The 20,179-nt window shown below is 45.4% G+C and overlaps 1 protein-coding gene across 1 annotated transcript in view; it reads left to right on the top strand.

Annotated features, from left to right (window-relative positions):
• The window catches only part of ABCA2 (ATP binding cassette subfamily A member 2), a 103,408-nt gene that overhangs the window by 27,662 nt on the left and 55,567 nt on the right, over nt 1–20,179 (top strand). Inside the window, exons 2-9 of the mRNA XM_082208731.1 lie at nt 446–539; nt 5,930–6,041; nt 7,714–7,880; nt 11,343–11,470; nt 13,110–13,208; nt 13,904–14,089; nt 16,093–16,311; nt 18,374–18,702. Of these exons, the coding sequence (XP_082064857.1) occupies nt 446–539; nt 5,930–6,041; nt 7,714–7,880; nt 11,343–11,470; nt 13,110–13,208; nt 13,904–14,089; nt 16,093–16,311; nt 18,374–18,702 (1,334 nt within the window). The remainder of the gene's footprint in view (nt 1–445; nt 540–5,929; nt 6,042–7,713; nt 7,881–11,342; nt 11,471–13,109; nt 13,209–13,903; nt 14,090–16,092; nt 16,312–18,373; nt 18,703–20,179) is intronic.

Raw genomic sequence — 20,179 nt, 5'->3', positions numbered from 1 at the left:
GGAGCCTCAGCTTCACGATCTGTCCTTCCAGTGAGCACTCAGGGCTGATTTCCTTCAGAATGGATAGGTTTGATCTTCTTGCAGTCCATGGGACTTGAGATATAGGTATCTGCTATTTCTGGGGTTTTTAAACTGTTTTTGGTTACTGCATCTTATGTGTAAATCCCCTCTACAATTAATAAATTAATTGTTAATAGTAATTAAAAATAATGAATGAATAATGCTTTCCTTTGTCTTCTTCCAGGCAGTTTCACTGAATGGAAGTTCAAATACTATATATGAGCTGGGGTTGGGGAGAGAAAAACCTGACACTCTTTGGCTGTGTCTCTTTTGTACAGATCTGTGCTGGTGGTGGTTGGGGGGAAGGCCCTGGCAAAGTTTCGGGTGCTGCTACTCCTGCTTCTGGGTCTCTTTGACTTATTTCACCTCCTCCTCCTTTCCTCAGTGGGTGCTGGCTTTCGAGATCTTCATCCCTTTGGTCCTCTTCTTCATTCTGCTGGGGCTCCGACAGAAGAAACCCACCATCCCTGTGAAAGAAGGTAAGCAGCCCTCTGGTGCTGGGGTCAGCAGACTTTTTCAGCAGGGGGGGCCGGTCCACTGTCCCTCAGACCTTGTGGGGGCCAGACTATATTTTGAAGGGAAAAATGAATGAATTCCTGTGCCCCACAAATAACCCAGAGATACATTTTAAATAAAAGGACACATTCTACTCATGTAAAACCACGCTGATTCCCGGACCATCCACGAACCAGGTTGAGAAGGCGATTAGGCCGCATCTGGCCCCCAGGCCTTAGTTTGCCTACCCATGCTCTGTGGACCTGGAAAGAGACCCCCCACATGCCAACCTTGTAAGGTTAACCACCCCCATGTGGAGCCCATCATCCTCAGTGAATTTGCAGTGAAATTTGAGGCTTTTCCATTTTCTCAGATCCAGCTGATCCCTTAATCCACAGGTGCAGTTTGCCTTGAATGTAACGATGGATAAATCAGCAGGGTAAACCTTTCTCACCTGCTTGCTGGAGGGAGATGTGCACTTCATGGCTCCTTTGTGCATATGCAGTGGCACTGTGCCAGAGTTGCCTGGTTATGAGAGCGAGATATTTGTAGGAAGTAACAGAAAATACTGGGCTGTAAAAACAACCACCACCCGAAATAGCATTGTTAGCAGTTGCTGGAAGCCCAAACCTTTGTGCTCGGGTCCTGCTTGTGGGTTTCCCATAATGGGCACCTGGCTGGCCACTGCGAGAACAGGGTGCTGGACTAGATGGGGCATAAACCTGATCCAAAAGGTCTCTTGTTATATGATCGTTCTTTAGGTGTTTTCAGTAGAAACAGCCAGAGGTTTATGATGGGAAATGTTTAGTGGATTACATATTCACGGCAGCAAGAATACAGATGGTTGGAAATTAGTGGGGGACACACACACCAAAGTCTTAAAATGTACAAATAAAATGCTACTATGTAATTTGGGAGAGAGCACTTTATGTGAAACTGACTCAAAAACTTCATGTGGCTGTAGGGCAGAAAAGCTTTTACGGCTGACTTGTGGCCGCTTATCCAGCATGCAAACAAAGACTCTGCGGGACAAACTACACCTGCTGCATTGCCTAATAGATGGCTGTGGTCATGTCTTCCTTTATATTGACATCAACAGTGTTCAGCTTCCCTCCCTGTGAAGTTTATTATTATTATTATTTAGATCTGAAATATGCCTTCAGATTGGACAAAAGGGTGGGCTGTTTGGTCATTTTTCTTTTTCAATATGTAACTCAAAGCGGCGTGGGTTTTCTTGCAACCATAAAACTCAATAAATGTATTTGAAAAGAAACTCCAGGGGTAAACCCTTTTTCACAGTGCTACCTCTGTGAAATGTTTCACACCTGTTCAGTGTTTGCCTGCAAAAGCCCAAGTTTGCCCAAGGAGGGGAGAGGAGGTGTCAGTAGCAGCCTGAAGACAGAGGAGCTTGCAGGTTCCTGAATTTTCGTTGGAGAGGAGTTCTCAGTCTCTCTTCTGGAATGCTAAAACTGATGAAGCACCTCTCTCTGCACAAGTTAAGGGCCCTGGGCCTAGATACTGAATAGAGAAGAGTGGGCAGCAACTCACACAGAGGCATAATGATCATCCTTCTCCAAGAGCGGCTTGTCGAGCTGGTTGAACGTCTCATCATTCCACAGAGGGAACAGAAACACCCACTCTGCTTGAAGTGGACTGGAAACTGAGCACAGAGAAGGCGTGAGAGGAGCCCAAGGCCTCCCCTACTGTGGTGCAGGAAATTATTAAACTATGCAAGCCAAGGAGAGAGTGGATGGATAAGTTTTTCTCCCTCTCTCACAACTTCATTGCTAACATCCAGTGAAGCTGAATGTTTGAAGATTCAGAACACTTTTTTTTTTTAAGGACTTATTAGTACAGTGCATAGTTAAACTATGGAACTCACTCCCTCAGGAGGCTGTGATGGCCACCAGCTTGGATGACTTTAAATGAGGATTGAACAAATCCATAGGAATGTGTGGTTCTTGCCGCCTGGTATGTTTGCAGACCATTGGAGCAGTTGCCAGACCCTTAGGATGTCTGTTGCTTTCAGAGACCATAACATGCCAAGAAGCCAAACCAAATCGTGGAAGGTCATAACCAGCTGTGTAGGCCCTCCACTTAAAAAGAATCTCATATAGCAGGTGATCCTGAGGAGCTTGGAGCTTTTGCCAGCTGAAACTGATCAGATGCTGGACCAGCTCAGAGGTCTGACTTCCCAGAAAGAGTCGCACATCAGTAGAAATCTCTTCATGTCTCAAGATCAGCATGGTGGCAACCACAGCTGTAACGGTTGTCCTTACATGGAGTTGAAGGGACAGGTTACCCCATCTAGGCCTGTGTAGTCACCCCAACTAGGCCCAACTAGGCCCCAAGACTTCCCAATTCCCATGCATTTTAGGTTTGCATCCTCAAAGAAAGAATTTGGGAAGTCTTGGGGCCTAGTTGGGGTGACTACACAGGCCTAGGTGACTACACAGGCCTAGGTGAGGTAACCTGTCCCTTCAGAGTAAGGCGCCCCTTTGAGTTTAAGTAACCGCTTTGCAACAAATCTTTTTGGCACTACCTTCCATGCTTCAGTTGCTTGGAGAGCTGCTTTGCCAGAAAGCTACACATGCAGATGCTATGAGGTCAAGTGGGAAGGCTAGCTAATATCTCATAAGGTAGAACCAGGGTTCAGTACGACCGTAAGATTGGAGGACTGGGCCAAAAAATAACAAAATGAATTTAAATAGGGACAAATGTACAATTGCACATCAGGATGGGGAATTCTTGACTTGACAGCAGGACGTGTGAAAAGGATCCAGGGGTCTTAGTAGACCATGAGCTTAACATGAGTCAACATTGTCATGCAGCAGAAAAAAGGAATACTATCCTAAGCTGCATCAACAGAAATCTTGTACCCCAATCAAGTGTAGTAATAGTAACACTCTAGTAATAGTATCACTCTCTTCTGCCTTGGTCAGACGACACTTGTAGTACTGTGCCATTCTATTTTCTAGAAAAAGAGGAGCTGGAACTCACAATGAACACCTCCCTTGTTCTCTTGTAATGGCAATGCCGCCCACTTGAGAGGTACCAGAACTGAGTTCCAGCGAGTTCTGGCTGAAAAATATCCCTGGTACTGTGTCTCATTGTGTGCACCACAGTTTAAGAAGGATATTAACAAGTTGGAATGTGTGCAGAGGAGGGCGACCCAGATGACCAAGGGTTTGGAAACCAAGCCTTAGGAGGAGCAGTTGAGGGAGGTGGGTACGTTTAGCCTGGGAAAGAGGAGACTGAGAAGAGATACGATAGCCATCTTCAGATATCTGAAAGGCTGTCACATCACATGGAAGATGGAGCAACTTTGTTTTCTGCTGCTCCTGAGGGTAGGACCTGAACAAATTGATTCAAGTTACAAGAAAGGAGATTCCGACAAAACTTTAAGAATAACTTAGAGTAAGAAAGTTTAAGAGTGGGATGGACTCTCTCGGAAGGTGGTGGACCCTCGTTGCTTGGAGGTTTGTAAGCAGAGGTTGGAGGCCGTCTGTCAGGGATTATTTAGCCATTGCTTGCATTGCAGGGGGTTGGAATAGATGACCCTGGGGTACCTTCCAGCTCTACAATCTATGTTTCTAAGCAGCCATTGTCACCTTTCAGTTGTATCTCCATAAAGCCATTATTGTGATGTTTATGTTTTAGAATGTTTTACTTTATCTCATACATTTTTTTCTCTCCTCCCCACCCTCATTTTTTCTTTCTCCCCGTCTTTGAAATATGCTTTGTGTCTCCTCTAGTCTGTAAGTTGAGTTTCCCTTTTCTTTTTCTCTCCTCCCCCTCCTTTTGCTTTGCCCAAATTATTCTGGGGAAATGTGGCCGTATTGACTCAACCCAGCTTTCACCAACCTGCTGTTCTCCAGATGTTTTGGACTAGAACTCCTATCAGCCTCTCCAAGCACCCCCATGCTTCCAGCATCATCTAGCTGTGCTGCCTGAGGCTGATAGAAGTTGTACTTCAAAACATCTGGATGGCACCAGATTGGCATGAGCTCATCTAACCCTTTGGACTTCTGCAACTAATATATAACTCAATTTAACCCTCATTTTTCTCACCCTTCCACTTCCTTCTTAACTTGTTGGGATGCTATTGAAATCATAGTGCTGTAAATTGTGCACCTAAGCGGAGCAAAGATCTCTGCAGATTTTAATCTGCAGCTAAGCCAGATTCAGTCATCTGTTTGCAACAGTTTGATACCAAAGAGCCTTAAAATGGTATCCCACTGTTCACAATATGGTTTGCTCACCATACTCTAGATCCACCAGCCTTTTAGTTCCATTTGTGGCTTAGCTTTCCTTCCTCGCTTTGCATTCCCCATCCTCGTTTTGTCTCCTGACTAGCTGCAGTTTGGGGAACTAAATACATATACAGATCTACAAGTGATGGGCCAAAGGCTATACGGAAGGCATAGGGTGGTTTGTGGTGTGCTTATTCGTCTCTTGCTATTCACCAACCTTCTTTCTCTTTCCTTCTAACCTACCTTCACCCTAGGATGTTTTTAACTGGCCAGCCAGAGAGTAATGCTCCTTTGAAAGGGATGGAAGGTCATTGGTTGCCTCACTCTCCACGGAAGCAAACAGGATTTTAATTCATTAGGCTTCAGGGATCTTTTTCTTCTTTGACTTTAAACCTAGAGAGTAGCAAGTAAACTTAGTGTTGAGCTCCTAAACGCGCTCAGTCAGAAGTAGATGCAGACTGGAGCTACCAAACTTGACACCGTCAGTGGTGTCTGGTGAGTGGATCTGTGCACATTGGCACAATGGCATCCCTTAATCCTCCTTTTCTTCCTTTGCGTCATGCTTGCTGGCGTCATTTGGCAGTTTGAGGATTGTGTGCTATTAGTTGAATTGCCCTGTGGATGCCTATAATCCAGCAAGTTTTTAAAATAATCAGTTTTGACATCAATTTCAGACATTTGGGGGCTGCAAATGCTCTTCCATTATGACTCAGAAATAAAGAGGTTTTGGAGAAATGTTAACCTTTGAAATTTGGAGAGCAATGGGCTTAGCATCTGAATAAGCACTGAATTCTGAAATGCAAGGGAGAATTTTGTCTTGATTCTATGCCCCACTTTGTAATGAGTTTGCACCGTCACGCCACATGGGTTTTGTATGTGGGTGTGGGTGCAAATAGCCATTCAGTATCTGTCTGTTGACTTTACATCATGAGCTAAGTGGAGAGGATGACCTCTGACCCTTCAATCCTCTGAGCTGCACTCTCTGAATACTGTTTAACTTAACTGAAGAAACTTAACTAGCTGGTACTGATCCAGCACGTGTGCTACTCTCTGAACTACTTGTGGGTCTCCCTGCCCTATAAATTCCCGCCTCCCCTCCTCTTTCTTCTCCCCTTCTCTAGCATACTACACAGCAGCCCCTCTCACCTCTGCTGGGATCTTGCCAGTGATGCAATCCCTGTGTCCCGATGGACAGCGAGATGAATTTGGCTTCTTGCAATATTCCAACTCCACGTGAGTCCACCTCTTTGTTTCCTAACTTACGCGGGAATCGTCTTCCATCTGAAGGGGGCACCATGTTGGCAAAGACTGCATTATACAGTGGCCTGCTCAAATAAGAGAGAAAGGCTTCATATATACAGCAAATGCACCTTCTCTGATGCCAATAGGCGGGGAGTTCCAAAGTTTGGGTGCTGCCGCATTAAAATATTTGATTTCTTACAACTGCAGGACAGTATTGTGTGTCACCTGTAACAGTGTCTGTTCCACTGATTTATACATTTGAATGGGGACATAGCCAATAAGGTTATCTTGCAATGATGGTCTTTTAGGCGGGGCATTTAAAATTCCATGTGCATAATGCAAAGTCTGTGTGCATACACACACACACGTTTTAGAGGAGTACAGTGGTGCCCCGCAAGACGAAATTAATTCGTTCCGCAATTTTTGTTGTCTAGCGAATTTTTCGTCTTGCGAAGCACGAAATCCCATAGGAATGCATTGAAAATCAATTAATGCGTTCCTATGGTCAAAAAAAGTCCAAACAAAGCCAAATTTGGTACAACAACAGTTTATTAACTGCTCTTTAAAGTCACACATACTGTAAAGAGCAGTTCAAAAATTTAAGGGAAAATAAATTAACTTTATAAACAAAACATGTCTTTGTTTTTAGTCAAAGAAAAAAAGTCGCGAGACGTTTTCGTCTTGCGAAGCAAGCCCATAGGGGAAATTCGTCTTGCGAGGCAAATCGCGAACGGAAAAAACTTTCGTCTAGCGAGTTTTTTGTATTGCGAGGCATTCGTCTTGCGGGGCACCACTGTATTGACATAAGCAGCTAAGTGTCTGGTAGGTAGCAGCAGAAGGTTTCATGGGCATGGACTTTGTGCTACCAGATGCAGGGCCTGTTTTCCTAAGCTGACACATATGGGTGCAGAAGGTGGAAAAATCATAAGAGGCAGGATTAAATTATGATAAAAGCCAATGGTGATAAAATGTAAACAGCACAGTCTGTGCTAATTTGATGAAAGGTTAAATGCATGCAAATTAAACACAGTGATGATTTGTAACAGCAGTTCTTGGAAGTAACATTATTATTGCTAAGCTGATCAGCACCTGTAATCAGCGGCGTAGCCAGCAGCTTGGGCACCTGGAGCGGCACACATGCCGGGCACCCAGGGGCCGCTCATGGGGGCGATCAGCGAGGCAATCTGCGGCGATCCCTGCCCAGGGGGGATTTTGTCACCCCCCTCAGAGATGGCACCCGGGGCGCACCACACCCACCGCACCCCCCTTTCTATGTCTATGCCTCTGCCTGTAATGGAGCAGGAAGTCACTGGTGTTTTTTATCCAGCGGTAGCCCTGCTCAGAGTAGACCCACTGAAGTTAATTGGCATCACTAAAAGGCTCATTAATTACAACAAGTCTACTCTGAATGAAATTTAGTCGCATGCAACCCATTGTCTCAGTTCAGGCCTGAACACCCAGAACAAAATTTTATCATTCTTAGTTTCAAGGCAGCTGAATTTCTCTGTTAGAGAAAACTGCAGTGTCACAAAGAGTTGCAGCCCAGCTGATTTGCTCCAGGTGCACCTGTTGGAGGTGTGGTGTTGACACTTCCTCCTTCCCCGCTCAGTGCCCCCTCCTTTGCAGCTGTGATAACTCTTGGTTGGTTGGTCCTTTCTCTTAGAGTAACACAGTTGCTGGAGCGGCTCAACGAAGTGGTGGAGAAGAGTAACCTGTTTGATCCAGATCATGCTGGCCTAGAGGAGGAGCTGGAGTCCTTACGGCGCCACCTGGAGTCTCTCAGCAGCAGTGAACCCAACACCATGGAGACTCATTTCAGCAACCGGGCAGGTGAGGTCCAAGGCTGGACCTTGCAGGGCGAATATCTGTAGCTCAGTGGCAAAGCACATGACTGAACCTAGAGTACTGTAACATGTTATTAGATTTTGGGAACTTCTGCTAGTGCAGAATTTGGCAGCCAGGTTGCTCACCGGGGCAAGATGCTTTGAGCTAATTGCACCAATCCTGGTCCGATTGCACTGGCTTCCAATTACTTTCCAGGCCCGATTCAAAGTGCTGGTTTTGACCTGTAAAGCCTTAAAGAGCTCAGGACCACAATACCTGGGGAGAAAATAGTAAAGATCTGATGAAGAGAGCACTTTTTTTTGTTTTTTGTTTGTTTAGTCGTTTAGTCGTGTCCGACTCTTCGTGACCCCATGGACCAGAGCACGCCAGGCACTTCTGTCCTCCACTGCCTCCCGCAGTTTGATCAAACTCATGCTAGTAGCTTCAAGAACACCATCCAACCATCTCATTCTCTGTCGTCCCCTTCTCCTTGTGCCCTCCATCTTTCCCAACATCAGGGTCTTTTCCAGGGAGTCCTCTCTTCTCATGAGGTGGCCAAAGTATTGGAGCCTCAGCTTCACGATCTGTCCTTCCAGTGAGCACTCAGGGCTGATTTCCTTCAGAATGGAGAGGTTTGATCTTCTTGCAGTCCATGGGACTCTCAAGAGTCTCCTCCAGCACCATAATTCAAAAGCATCAATTCTTCGGCGATCAGCCTTCTTTATGGTCCAGCTCTCACTTCCATACATCACTACTGGGAAAACCATGGCTTTTACTATACGGACCTTTGTTGGCAAGGTGATGTCTCTGCTTTTTAAGATGTTGTCTAGGTTTGCCATCGCCTTTCTCCCAAGGAGCAGGCGTCTTTTAATTTCGTAACTGCTGTCACCATCTGCAGTGATCATGGAGCCCAAGAAAGTAAAATCTCTCACTGCCTCCATTTCTTCCCCATCTATTTGCCAGGAGGTGATGGGCCCAGTGGCCATGATCTTCGTTTTTTTGATGTTGAGCTTCAGACCATATTTTGCGCTCTCCTCTTTCACCCTCATTAAAAGGTTCTTTAATTCCTCTTCACTTTCTGCCATCAAGGTTGTGTCATCTGCATATCTGAGGTTGTTGATATTTCTTCCGGCAATCTTAATTCCGGCTTGGGATTCATCCAGCCCAGCCTTTCGCATGATGAATTCTGCATATAAGTTAAATAAGCAGGGAGACAATATACAGCCTTGCCGTACTCCTTTCCCAATTTGGAACCAATCAGTTGTTCCATATCCAGTTCTAACTGTAGCTTCTTGTCCCACATAGAGATTTCGCAGGAGACAGATGAGGTGATCAGGCACTCCCATTTCTTTAAGAACTTGCCATAGTTTGCTGTGGTCAACACAGTCAAAGGCTTTTGCATAGTCAATGAAGCAGAAGTAGATGTCTTTCTGGAACTCTCTGGCTTTCTCCATAATCCAGCGCATGTTTGCAATTTGGTCTCTGGTTCCTCTGCCTCTTCTAAATCCAGCTTGCACTTCTGGGAGTTCTCGGTCCACATACTGCTTGAGCCTTCCTTGTAGAATTTTAAGCATAACCTTGCTAGCATGTGAAATGAGTGAAATTGTGCGGTAGTTGGAGCATTCTTTGGCACTGCCTTTCTTTGGGATTGGAATGTAGACTGATCTTCTCCAATCCTCTGGCCACTGCTGAGTTTTCCAAACTTGCTGGCATATTGAGTGTAGCACCTTAACAGCATCATCTTTTAAAATTTTAAACAGTTCAGCTGGAATACCATCACTTCCACTGGCCTTGTTATTTGCAGTGCTTTCTAAGGCCCATTTGACTTCACTCTCCAGGATGTCTGGCTCAAGGTCAGCAACCACACTACCTGGGGTGTACGAGACATCCATATCTTTCTGGTATAATTCCTCTGTGTATTCTTGCCACCTCTTCTTGATGTCTTCTGCTTCAGTTAGATCTTTACCACTTTTGTCCTTTATTATGGTAATCTTTGTACGAAATGTTCCTTTCATATTTCCGATTTTCTTGAACAGATCTCTGGTTCTTCCCATTCTGTTGCTTTCCTCTATTTCTTTGCATTGCTCGTTTAAGAAGGCCTTCTTGTCTCTCCTTGCTGTTTTTTGGAAATCTGCATTCAATTTCCTGTATCTTTCACTATCTCCCTCGCATTTTGCTTGCCTTCTCTCCTCCGCTATTTGTAAGGCCTCGTTGGACAGCCACTTTGCTTTCTTGCATTTCTTTTTCATTGGGATGGTTTTAGTTGCTGCCTCCTGTATAATGTTGCGAGCCTCCATCCATAGTTCTTCAGGCACTCTGTCCAGCAAGGTAATATTTTCTGAGAATCCTCCAGAAAAAACAATCTCTCAAAGGACCTGTTGATGGCATTTTACCATTGTACGGTTGAGAGTATTAACTTATGGTCTGTGTGTGTGGTTTGGGAGCTGCACGGTCAGGGGAAAAACAATGCTGTCCAGGGTTGTAAAGACTACGGAGAGAATAATTGGGTGCACTCTTCCCACCTTAGATCAGATCTATGCTTCCAGGTGTCATAAGAAAGCTGCAGAGATAGCACAGGATAGTGCGCACCCTGGAAATGATCTCTTTCAGCTTCTGCCTTCTGAAAGAAGGTACAGGGTTATAAAGACTAGGACTAGCCGCCTGAAAAACAGTTTCTATCCAAATGCGATTTTGGTTTTAAACGCAGTGTAAGGTAGTCTTTATGGGAGTACAGTCATACCTCGGGATAAATATGCTTCAGGATAAGTATTTTCAGGTTGCGCTCCACGGCAACCCAGAAGTAATGGAGCGCATTACTTACGGGTTTCGCCACTTGCACAAACGGTCAAAATGACGTCACGCGCATGCGTTGAAACGGCAAAACGGGACCCGCACACGTGCAGATGCGTCTTACGTTCCATTCGGGATGCGAACGGGGTTCTGGAACAGATCCCATTCGCATCCCGAGGTACCACTGTACATTGTATTTAATTATGGGGTACCAGAGTTTTTAGGGGGTTAACCAGGCTGTGATACCTGGGTTAGCAGGCTTGTTGGTTTTTGAATGTCTGATGTAGTTTTTTTGGCTGGTTAACGTTCTATGGCCTTTTAAATGTGTTGTGGAAACGGGGATTATTGGTTTGTGTTTGTTCTTATTTTTATTGTATATTTTGTGTTTTTTATATTGTAATTTTTTGTGGTGAGCTGCCCTGGGATCTAAGGATGAAGGGCAGAATACAAATATAATAATATATAATAAAATAACAACCTGAAAAATCTGCAGGTTCAGTCCCCACCATCTCCCATTAAAAGGGTAGAGTAGCGGATTAGAGGGAGGTGCTTGGGGTGGAACCCACAATGCCTTGCATACAATGCTGGTGCCCGACAGCTGAGTGGCAACCCACTGGTGACAATCCCTGCCTTCCCTTCAACTTTATCATTTTTGCTTTTCCTCCCCTGACCCTGCAGCCCCCGGCTTCACGCTGGACTCGACTGCCAAGGACAAGCTGGAGTTCCAGCGGTTCCTGATGCAGAACCTTTCTCTATCCAACGAGACTGCTGAGCTGTTGGCAGGGTCCAAAATTAACCTCAAAGAGGTATGTCATTATTATTTGGCAGTGGGTGGGGAGGAGGTATCTGGGGGGAAGTTGCAGTTCCTGAAACCAGAGCTTGACACAGCGTTTGGCTGCATGTTAGGATTGGTCAGGCAGTTAGAGCTGCACCTTAAATTATTGGTTGTTGTAATTATCCAATGTGTTCATGTTCCACATTTCTCCCAAGTTGGGATTCAAGGCAGCTGGAGAACATTTTTTAAAAGGTAATAAAATGGTTAAAAGCGATAGTTAAAATGCATTAAACACATACATTAAAACATTTAGGTGGGTATATTTCTTCTTTTCTTATACTCTCTTTTTTCTCTGATCCTTTGATTTGAAGTTTTGTTATCCCACCCTTGTTTGTTTTGGTTGTTTTGCTATTGTTCCATTGGTTTGATTTGTTTTACTTTTACGTACATTATACACAATGATGTAAAAACTTAATGTATTTAATGTATTAAAATAGGTGTTTTGTTTAAAAACAAAACAAAGCAAACTTTAAAACACATTTGGAAGCAGAATTGAAATAGAATTTGGCCTGACAGCCATGGTCTGCACCTTAATTTTCAAACACCTGTCTGAATACGAAGATCTTGGACTGCCAGACTGAGCTTTAGATAATTTTTGGCTCTAAATTTGGTATATTTATGGCCACCCCCTTAGCTTACTTTGCTGCTGCTGCCTACATTATGGCCCTGCTAGGAATGGCAGACATTATTTTCTCTCCTCCCCCAGGAGTTCCCCCCTCCCCCAGCAACCTTCCCCAACCAGCTGCAACTCCAGTCAGTGGTCAGGGATGTTAGAAGTCAGAGGAAGGGCCTGTGATGATAGAGTGTTGGTTCTGAACACCGTCTAAGTGAGAGTGGTGCTTCCTGCCTTCACTCCAGGATGGCCAACAACCTTCACTCTAGGATGGCCAAAAAAACAAGAAAAAGGGCAATTGCCACAATTGTCTTCCAGGGAAAGCAAACTTTATCCAATCCATGCCTGGGAATTTTGGCTCAGCCTTTCTTATTATTACTACATTTATATCCCACCTTTCCTCCAAGGAGCTGAAGGTGGTGTCTGTGGTCCCCCCCTTTCTATTCTACCCTCACAACAACCCTGTGAGTTAGGTGAGGCCATGCTGTGTCTCTAGAGTCATGTCTCTGGAGCTGCAAAATTGATTCCATGCTCTCATCTTGGGCACAGATTCTCTGCCAGAGGAGCAAGAACAACAGTTGCAAACCCCAGAACACACTGAGGTAGCAGTGGAAGGCGCAGTGTACAGAACAATTCCTGTCGCCCCCTAGAGAAGAAAGAGACATGTGGTGGTGACATGTGACTCTCTTCAGAGGGAGATGGAGGCAGCAGTGTATGGAGCAGCAGTGTATTCATTGTTTCAGGTTTCTCTATACTAATGCACAGCATATGAGAAACAAACAAGAAGAATTCGAGCTCTTAGTACTGGTTGACAAATATGACCTAATAGGCATTACTGAAATCTGGTGGAATGAAACTCATGAATGGAATGTAGAAATTGAGGGGTATTACCTATTCAAAAGGAGGAGAGAGGAGGGGAGACTACCCCTGTTGGAATGCGAGCTCTACCAAGAATGTAAGGTGCCAGAATGATCAGCTAACTATTTCTCCACTTCAGGTTTACCGACTGTTTTTTGGCACCTCTCCGGTCTCCGCAGAGGGTTTCCATGAGCCATGGGACCAATTCAGCACAGCTGAGAAGCTTCTTCACTTGGAGGTGAGATGGTTGCCCTGTGGTCTGGTGTAGACAGGAACAGACCACAGTGGGTTGCCAGTTGATTTTGGATGAGTCACATTCTGCCTGCCAGCTACCAGGGTTCTTACATAGAAGGTTGGGCTATCTGGGCCCTTTGGGGCCCCTCTGGGTGTCTGAAGCGTGTAGCCAAGATCCACTCATTGCAGACTAGCTGTGCCTTTAACTCAGTGATGGGGAACTATTTTCAGCCGAAGACCCGCATTCCATCACAGACAAGCTTCCAGAGTGGTTGTTGCATGAGTGCTGGGTGCGGCCAGAGGCAAGAATGGGCAGGGCAAGAGGCAAAAATACAAACAGAAACAGATGTGGCTCAGTAGCCTGCATTTCAAAAGTCAGAGCCATCTCTATCCAAGCAAACAAGCTACATGTTCACAATTGAAGGGCCCATTCCAGCAAGGCAAAAGCTCTCAAGGATGTTGTGGAACAAGGCCGGTGAAAAGTGTGGTCCTGGGGGCCAGATAGGGAGGCTTGAATGGGACCTCATTCAGTCCCTGGGATAACCCAACAGCCTCAGCTTTTGCAACTGGAGTCCATCCGTCTGTCCATCTGTCTGGGACCCTCCCTCCCCAGCCAAGTGAAAAGGAACAAGCAAGGCAGCGAGATTTTAAGGCTTTATTCTTCTTGTTAATCTCCCTCACCTCTTTTCTCTTTACCAGGAAAGTCTTCTCGGCAGCTGGAGGACCGTGGAAGATGGGCTGGTCCGCCAGGCCTTGCGCCATCCTCAGAAGGGCTCCCACAAGCAGGCCTTCCTGCACCTCCTTTCTCACGCCTTGGGCCTTGCTAGCCCTACCACAGAGTCTTCCAGTACCTACAGCCCCCAAACCTTTGTAAAGGACATGGAGGTGAGAGACTGAGGCAGGACATTGTGTTGGTTGGTGGGAAGTAGCCAGGGTGGGGGCTACTGGTACCTCCTGGGCAGGATAACCCAACAAACTACCATGGGCTGGAACTGAGTGGTGGATCCAAGTTGGTGGTTTCTATTTGGGGCATAATCCGTATAATTCAGTGTAGTTTCAGCTACATCTTGCAAACTACTTTTTCTTTTGCATGGGACCTGTTGCAAGGCCTTCCTTCCTTCCTTCCTTCCTTCCTTGTTTGTTAAGGTGCTTATTTATACCTTGTCCTTGGGCTCTCCAATTTGGAGGTGCTCAAGACAGCTTTATGTGAGAAACTAGTGAAAATGACAGCCAAAGAAATAAAGATCTGACCCCCTATAACTTGCGACTGGTTTTTATTTATCTTCCTCCAGAACAGAGTAAGATCAGTTTTTGTTTTCAAGCTTCCTGCATTTAGGGAACTTGAAAATCAGTCGTGTTTTAGTTGAATACACAGAAAGGACAAAAGAGATTCCTCTGCAAAAAATGTCATCACTGTAGACACACCTTTGTTTAAAGCAACCTTTTTCAACCTGCTGTCCTACAGATAATTCGGAGTACAACTCCCACCTGCCCCACCTTCACACACAGGCCAGGACTGATTGGAATTGTAGTCCAAAGCTTATAGAGAACACCAGATTTGGCAAATGCTACTAGACAGCCAAATAATTGCAATAAAAAATAAAATATTTGTTGCTCTATTTTTGCTATTACTGTATTTTTATTGGGGGGGGTTAATTGGATGGTATGCAGCTAAGTTTTACTTATTGAAATTAATGGACCTAAACATAGTCATGCTCATTAATTGCAGTGGGTCCATTCTGAGTAAAACTTCATAGAATACCACCCCATCTATGGGCTCTTTGCAATGTAGTCACCCACTGCTTCCATACACACGAGTCCTGCTTACCCAACACAATGTGTTCCTTGGAAATGGTTTGTTAGAAGAGCCTTTGCTTAAAGAATTGACAATTTCCTTTTATTCTGATGGGGAAATTTCTAATGCGTTCCCAACCACACAATTTTAGCCCCAAAAGAACACACCCAGGAAAACCCAGGGAAAAAATGCTCTCTGATTTGTCTGATAGTTCCCCCTCCCTCCCTCCATTCCTCAGCCAGCCAGCCAAAAGCAAACAAGGAAGTAAGAAATGCTCTCTCTTTGAATATCTGAATCTGTGGTGTGTACTGTATCGTGAGGTTTGGATACTAATTCATCATGTTCGGAGAAGTGAATTTTAACTTAGCAAACATTTATAAAGCAGGATCTGGATGTAATTACTTAATCATTCATTCACATTGTTTTCATTACATATCTAATTACTTTTTAAACCATAATCTTTTATATGTCATTAGTTCTGCGTGTTTCATCTGCATTTCTTTTAATTTTTCTTAACCTGCCTTGAGTCCCAGTTCTGAGAAAAAGCCAGGCTATCAAGAAATAGCAGCAGCAGCAGCAACAATAAATAATTTATTAATATCCCTCCTTTCTCCCAAGCTGGGACTCATAGCAGCTGTTCTGTAAGCCTTCCCTGGCTCACCCTTCCCCAAGTTTAAAAAACTTCACTGACATTCTGCGACATGACTGACATTCTGTCAGGGCGGACCCTCCCATTGGGTAGAGTGGGATAGCTGTATCAGGCAATAGACATGGGAGTGGGCAGGGATCAGCTGCAAGGTGTTGGGAGGATTAGATTTGTGCGTGCCATGCATCTTCTGTTCCTTATCTCCTAAGCTAGCATTATTTCTGCCTTTGGGTGTGACAGAGGGCACTGTCCTGACTCCAGCACTGCCATTCAGCTGCTTCTGTATACTGGCAGGTTAGCCCTGAATCCTACTATTGTCTTCAGCTGAGGAGTTAAGGCCCAGGTTGTGTTGAGGGCTCAAAGTGGCATAATCTCCAAGTGGGGCAAACCAGAAATCATTGCCAAGCACTGCAGGTAAAGATGTCCTTCATCTCTTCCCTTTCCCAGAGCATCCTTTTCACGGCAGCTGTGCTGGAGAGCCTCACCTGCCAGCAGAACCAGGATGAGCTGAGGCGCATCCTGATTGTTCCAGAGAGCCGGCTCCCCCTTCTGCGAGCATACCAAGCCACCGTCTGCAATAAGAGCACCAGCCTGCGCAAGGAGTATTTTGGGCAGCTGGCTGCCGAGTTGAAGGAGCAGCTGGATGCTCACAAAATCATCAGCCAGGTGGGTGCAGGATGGAGAGGGATCCTCATACATACACCACCCCAGGTTTCTGGCAGCAGTGACAACATGGGTCTGTGCCCGCGTGGATGAGGTGTTTGGCATCTCATGCAACTTTTCTGCTTGTCAGCTCAGATGCTTGATTTCCAGTGTGTTTCGTCAAGGGGGTTGCCTTCAAGCTAGACTGCAAACCACTGGGAAATTGTTAAGATCTGTTAGCTTGATTCTTGTTCCTGGCAGCCACCGGCACTGTGGTTCAAGGCTCTCCAGGTTTCATACATGCGCATTAATGCTCCATTTAAAAATAAACACGTGCTGCGTGATTGGGCCAGTGGTGATTGGGCTAGTGGCCTATCTTGTCTGACACCCTCTTTTCACACAGGCCAAACAGATGCCCCAATGGGAAGCCTGTAAGCAGGACCCAAGCGCAACAACACGCTCACTTCCTGTGGCTTCCAGCAACTGGTATTCAAAAGCATAGCTGCCTCTGAATATGGAGGCAGATCATGGTTATTGTGGCTAGTAGCCACTGACAGCCCTCTCCTCCAGGAATTTGCCTCATTATCTTTTAAAGCCACCCAAGTAGGTAGTTATTGCTGCCTCCCTGTGGGAGGGAGTTCCATAGTTTATGCACTGCGTGAATTTTCCACTATTCAGTTTCATTGGATGTCCATGACTTCTAGTGTTATGAGAGAGGAAGAAACCCCTTTTTCTATCCACTTCTTCTATGCCACGCATAATTTTATGAATTTCAATCATGTCGCCTCTTTCCCTCAAACTAAAAATTCCCAAATACTGCAAGCTTTTTTTATAGAAGGGTCACTATATCCCTCTCAGATGCTGCTTGACTCCTATCCACCGTGGCCAGCATGGCTAATGGGCAAGGACTGCAGGAGTTGCAGTCTAATTTGGCTAATCTGGAGGGCAACAGATCACCCACCCCTGTTTTACACTATCCAGCAGAATATCCCTGGGCAACTCATGAGCAGGGCATGGAGGCAGCAATTTCCCCTCCGCATACCTTGTTCCCAGCACCTGGTGCTTGAAGGTATAATGTTAGCATATGTGGAAGTCCCATTAGCTCTCACAGTTAATAACCACTGGCTAGAAATCTCCTAAATTAATTTGTGTAATACTTTTATATCATAAAATGTATATATGGCTTGATTGTAAACAAAAAACCTCAAAGCAGTTTACAAAAAGAATTGAATGATAAAATTATCAGTGAAAACAGTTAAAAAGAACTGTTTAAAACATTCAGAATACAGTGGTACCTCTGGTTGCGAACAGGAACCATTCCAGAGCCCCGTTCGCAACCTGAAAGGAACGCAACCCGCATCTGCGCATGCGTGGGTTGCGATTCACCACTTCTACGTATGCACATGTCATGTGCATGCGCGAGTGGCGAAACCCGGAAGTAACCCTTTCCGGGACTTCCGGGTTGCTGCGGGACGCAATCTGAAAAAAGTATCATGAAGCAAACGTAACAAGAGTTATGACTGTATAATTAAAATCAGTGATAAACTAAAACAGATTCAAATGCACAGCAGCATTCTGTATGCCTGGGTAGGCTTGTCTAAACAAAAATGTCTTGGGCAAGCGATGAAAAGGGTTACAGTGAAGAGTTTGCCTGATGTCAGCAGGCAGGGAGTTCCGAAGTGTGGGTGATGCCACACTAAAAGATCAATTTCTTACAAATGCAGAACAACTATTATGTGGCACCTGTGCCAATATGCAAGTTAACATAAATCAAAGCAGTCTAGTGGGCACACATGGGGTAAAGCGATCCATTGACAGATCTGTGAAGGATATTCCCATCAATGGCTATGTGGAACATCCCATGTTTAGAGGCAGTCTATTGCTAGGGCACTGGCAGAGGCTTAAAATAGTCCTGGTTACGGGCTGTCTGTCAAGTGGTGGTGGTCTGTGGGTAATGTCTGCTGCTCAAGAGGGTCCCATGAAGCCCTGCTGAGCTCTTGTGGGATGGAGCGGGGCAGGAATCTGCTCTGTGAAAAGGCCAAAATCCCGTGGCGATGCTGACTCCTCCCTTGCCCTTCTCACGCAGCTGAAACTTGATGAGGTGAACAGCACGGCGGCCAGGAACCGTCTCCACACTGTGCTGGAGGACCTGATGGAGATGGAGAACGTCTTGAAGGACGTGGACATCCTCTCGGCGCTTGCCAAGCTCCTCCCCAAGGGGGCCTGCACCTCCAAAGCACCCACCACCAGCTCCAACAGCACCAGCTCCACCGGGAACTTCACCTCCAGCACCAATTCCAGCGCTGAGGAGGGCAAGGGGGAGAGTGAGGCACCCACAGAGAACCCCCAAGGGCAGTGCTCGGCCTTCGTCCAGCTCTGGGCTGGCCTGCAGCCCATCCTCTGCGGCAACAACCGGTAAGGCCAAGTGGCCCGGAGACTGGCAAGACTTTTCACAGGCTTCTAGAGGATCTGTAGTTGCCGGTGCTTCAGCCCCGCCTGTCAGCTCAGCTGTTTCGTTTATTTTATTTACACAGGGCAATTGCAAGTTGTGCAAGGTTTACGTTATATCCCCAGGGGTTGCTCGTAAAGGAAAGTCTGAACAACCCCTGGAAAAGCCCTCCTATACTGAACAGCCCCAATCTCGCAAGACCTCAAGACAGCCCCATGAGATCTCACAGAAGCCTCCCAGAGCCTTTGGATGACTGTCCAAAGAACCTCATAAGCAAGGCTTAAGTACAGCCCTTCACAGAAGCAGGTATTGAAGCCCCTCTGCCTTACTTACCCAGGCTCTGGGACAGTTATGCAAGGTCTTTGGAGGCTTCTGCGAGATCTCCTGGGGCCATCTGGGATCCTGCAAGAGTCTCCAGAAGCCAGTAAGCAAAGTTTTCATGCCCCCTTTCTGTTGATCGAGTGAGTGATGATCTGTGTAAAGTTGTGATTACGTAAGTAAATGCATTTCATAAAATTTAAATGTCACTTGATTATAAATGGAGCAACCTCAAAGTGGTTCATGAAACAGAATAAAACAATGACATTGTCAGTTTAAAAAAGAGTTAGATATTTTAAAGCATTAAAAGCCACGTCTGTTAATTTCAGTGGTTCTGCTCTGAGTAGGACTAATGTTGGTTACAGCCCTTAAATTGTTGGAACCTTCTGGGCTGTGATATGCCGCTGAAATTGCTGCACACATGTATTATTATTATTATTATTATTAACAATTAATGTATTATCCACCTTCAAAACCACTGTCTCAAGGCATTGTACACGTAAGGTAATTAAAACACTGTTATGCAGTATGGCAACCATTTCATTTTCGCTGCATGAAGACCAAACAAGAAAGCCACCTCAAACTCACAGGAACCTATGGAGAGATCCACTGGATTAAAAACTCAGGTTATTATTGCGTCTGCCTTTCACATGTCTATGGAGATACCAGGTTGCCTATTGTGATATTCTCAACAGAATGCACAATCAAGTCACTTCTGTTTTGTTACATGGTTTGTGCTTATTTGTTATTGCACATATGTAAAAATGCAGCAGCAACAACAACAGACGCTCCTGATAAAGACCCATTCATCCAGCTGGGATCAAAGCCTGTTTGAACAAAAATGTCTGCATCCATAAAATACAGTTAGTAGGTGCCTGCAGTAGGGTTGCCATATTTATGGGTTTTCCTGGACATGTCCTCATTTTTAGGGCCAGCATCCCATCCAGGGGGATTTTTTCATTTTAGATGAAATGTCTGGGTTGGGGGGGGGTTAATTCTTTAAAAATAAATTTAGTGTGGCACAGCGCATGTTTGGGAGGGCCCTGTACCCCAGAAGCAGAAGCGCTACAGCAGGACCTTGGAGCAGCCTGCCAGGAGCCGCTCTAGTCCTCACATTGTCTCCGG

The sequence above is a fragment of the Podarcis vaucheri genome (genome assembly GCF_965113315.1).
Source record: "Podarcis vaucheri genome assembly, chromosome: Z".
Classification (NCBI taxonomy): Eukaryota; Metazoa; Chordata; class Lepidosauria; order Squamata; family Lacertidae; genus Podarcis; species Podarcis vaucheri.
Note: the sequence above shows the minus strand (reverse complement) of the source record. Positions and strands in the feature narration are given on the sequence as shown.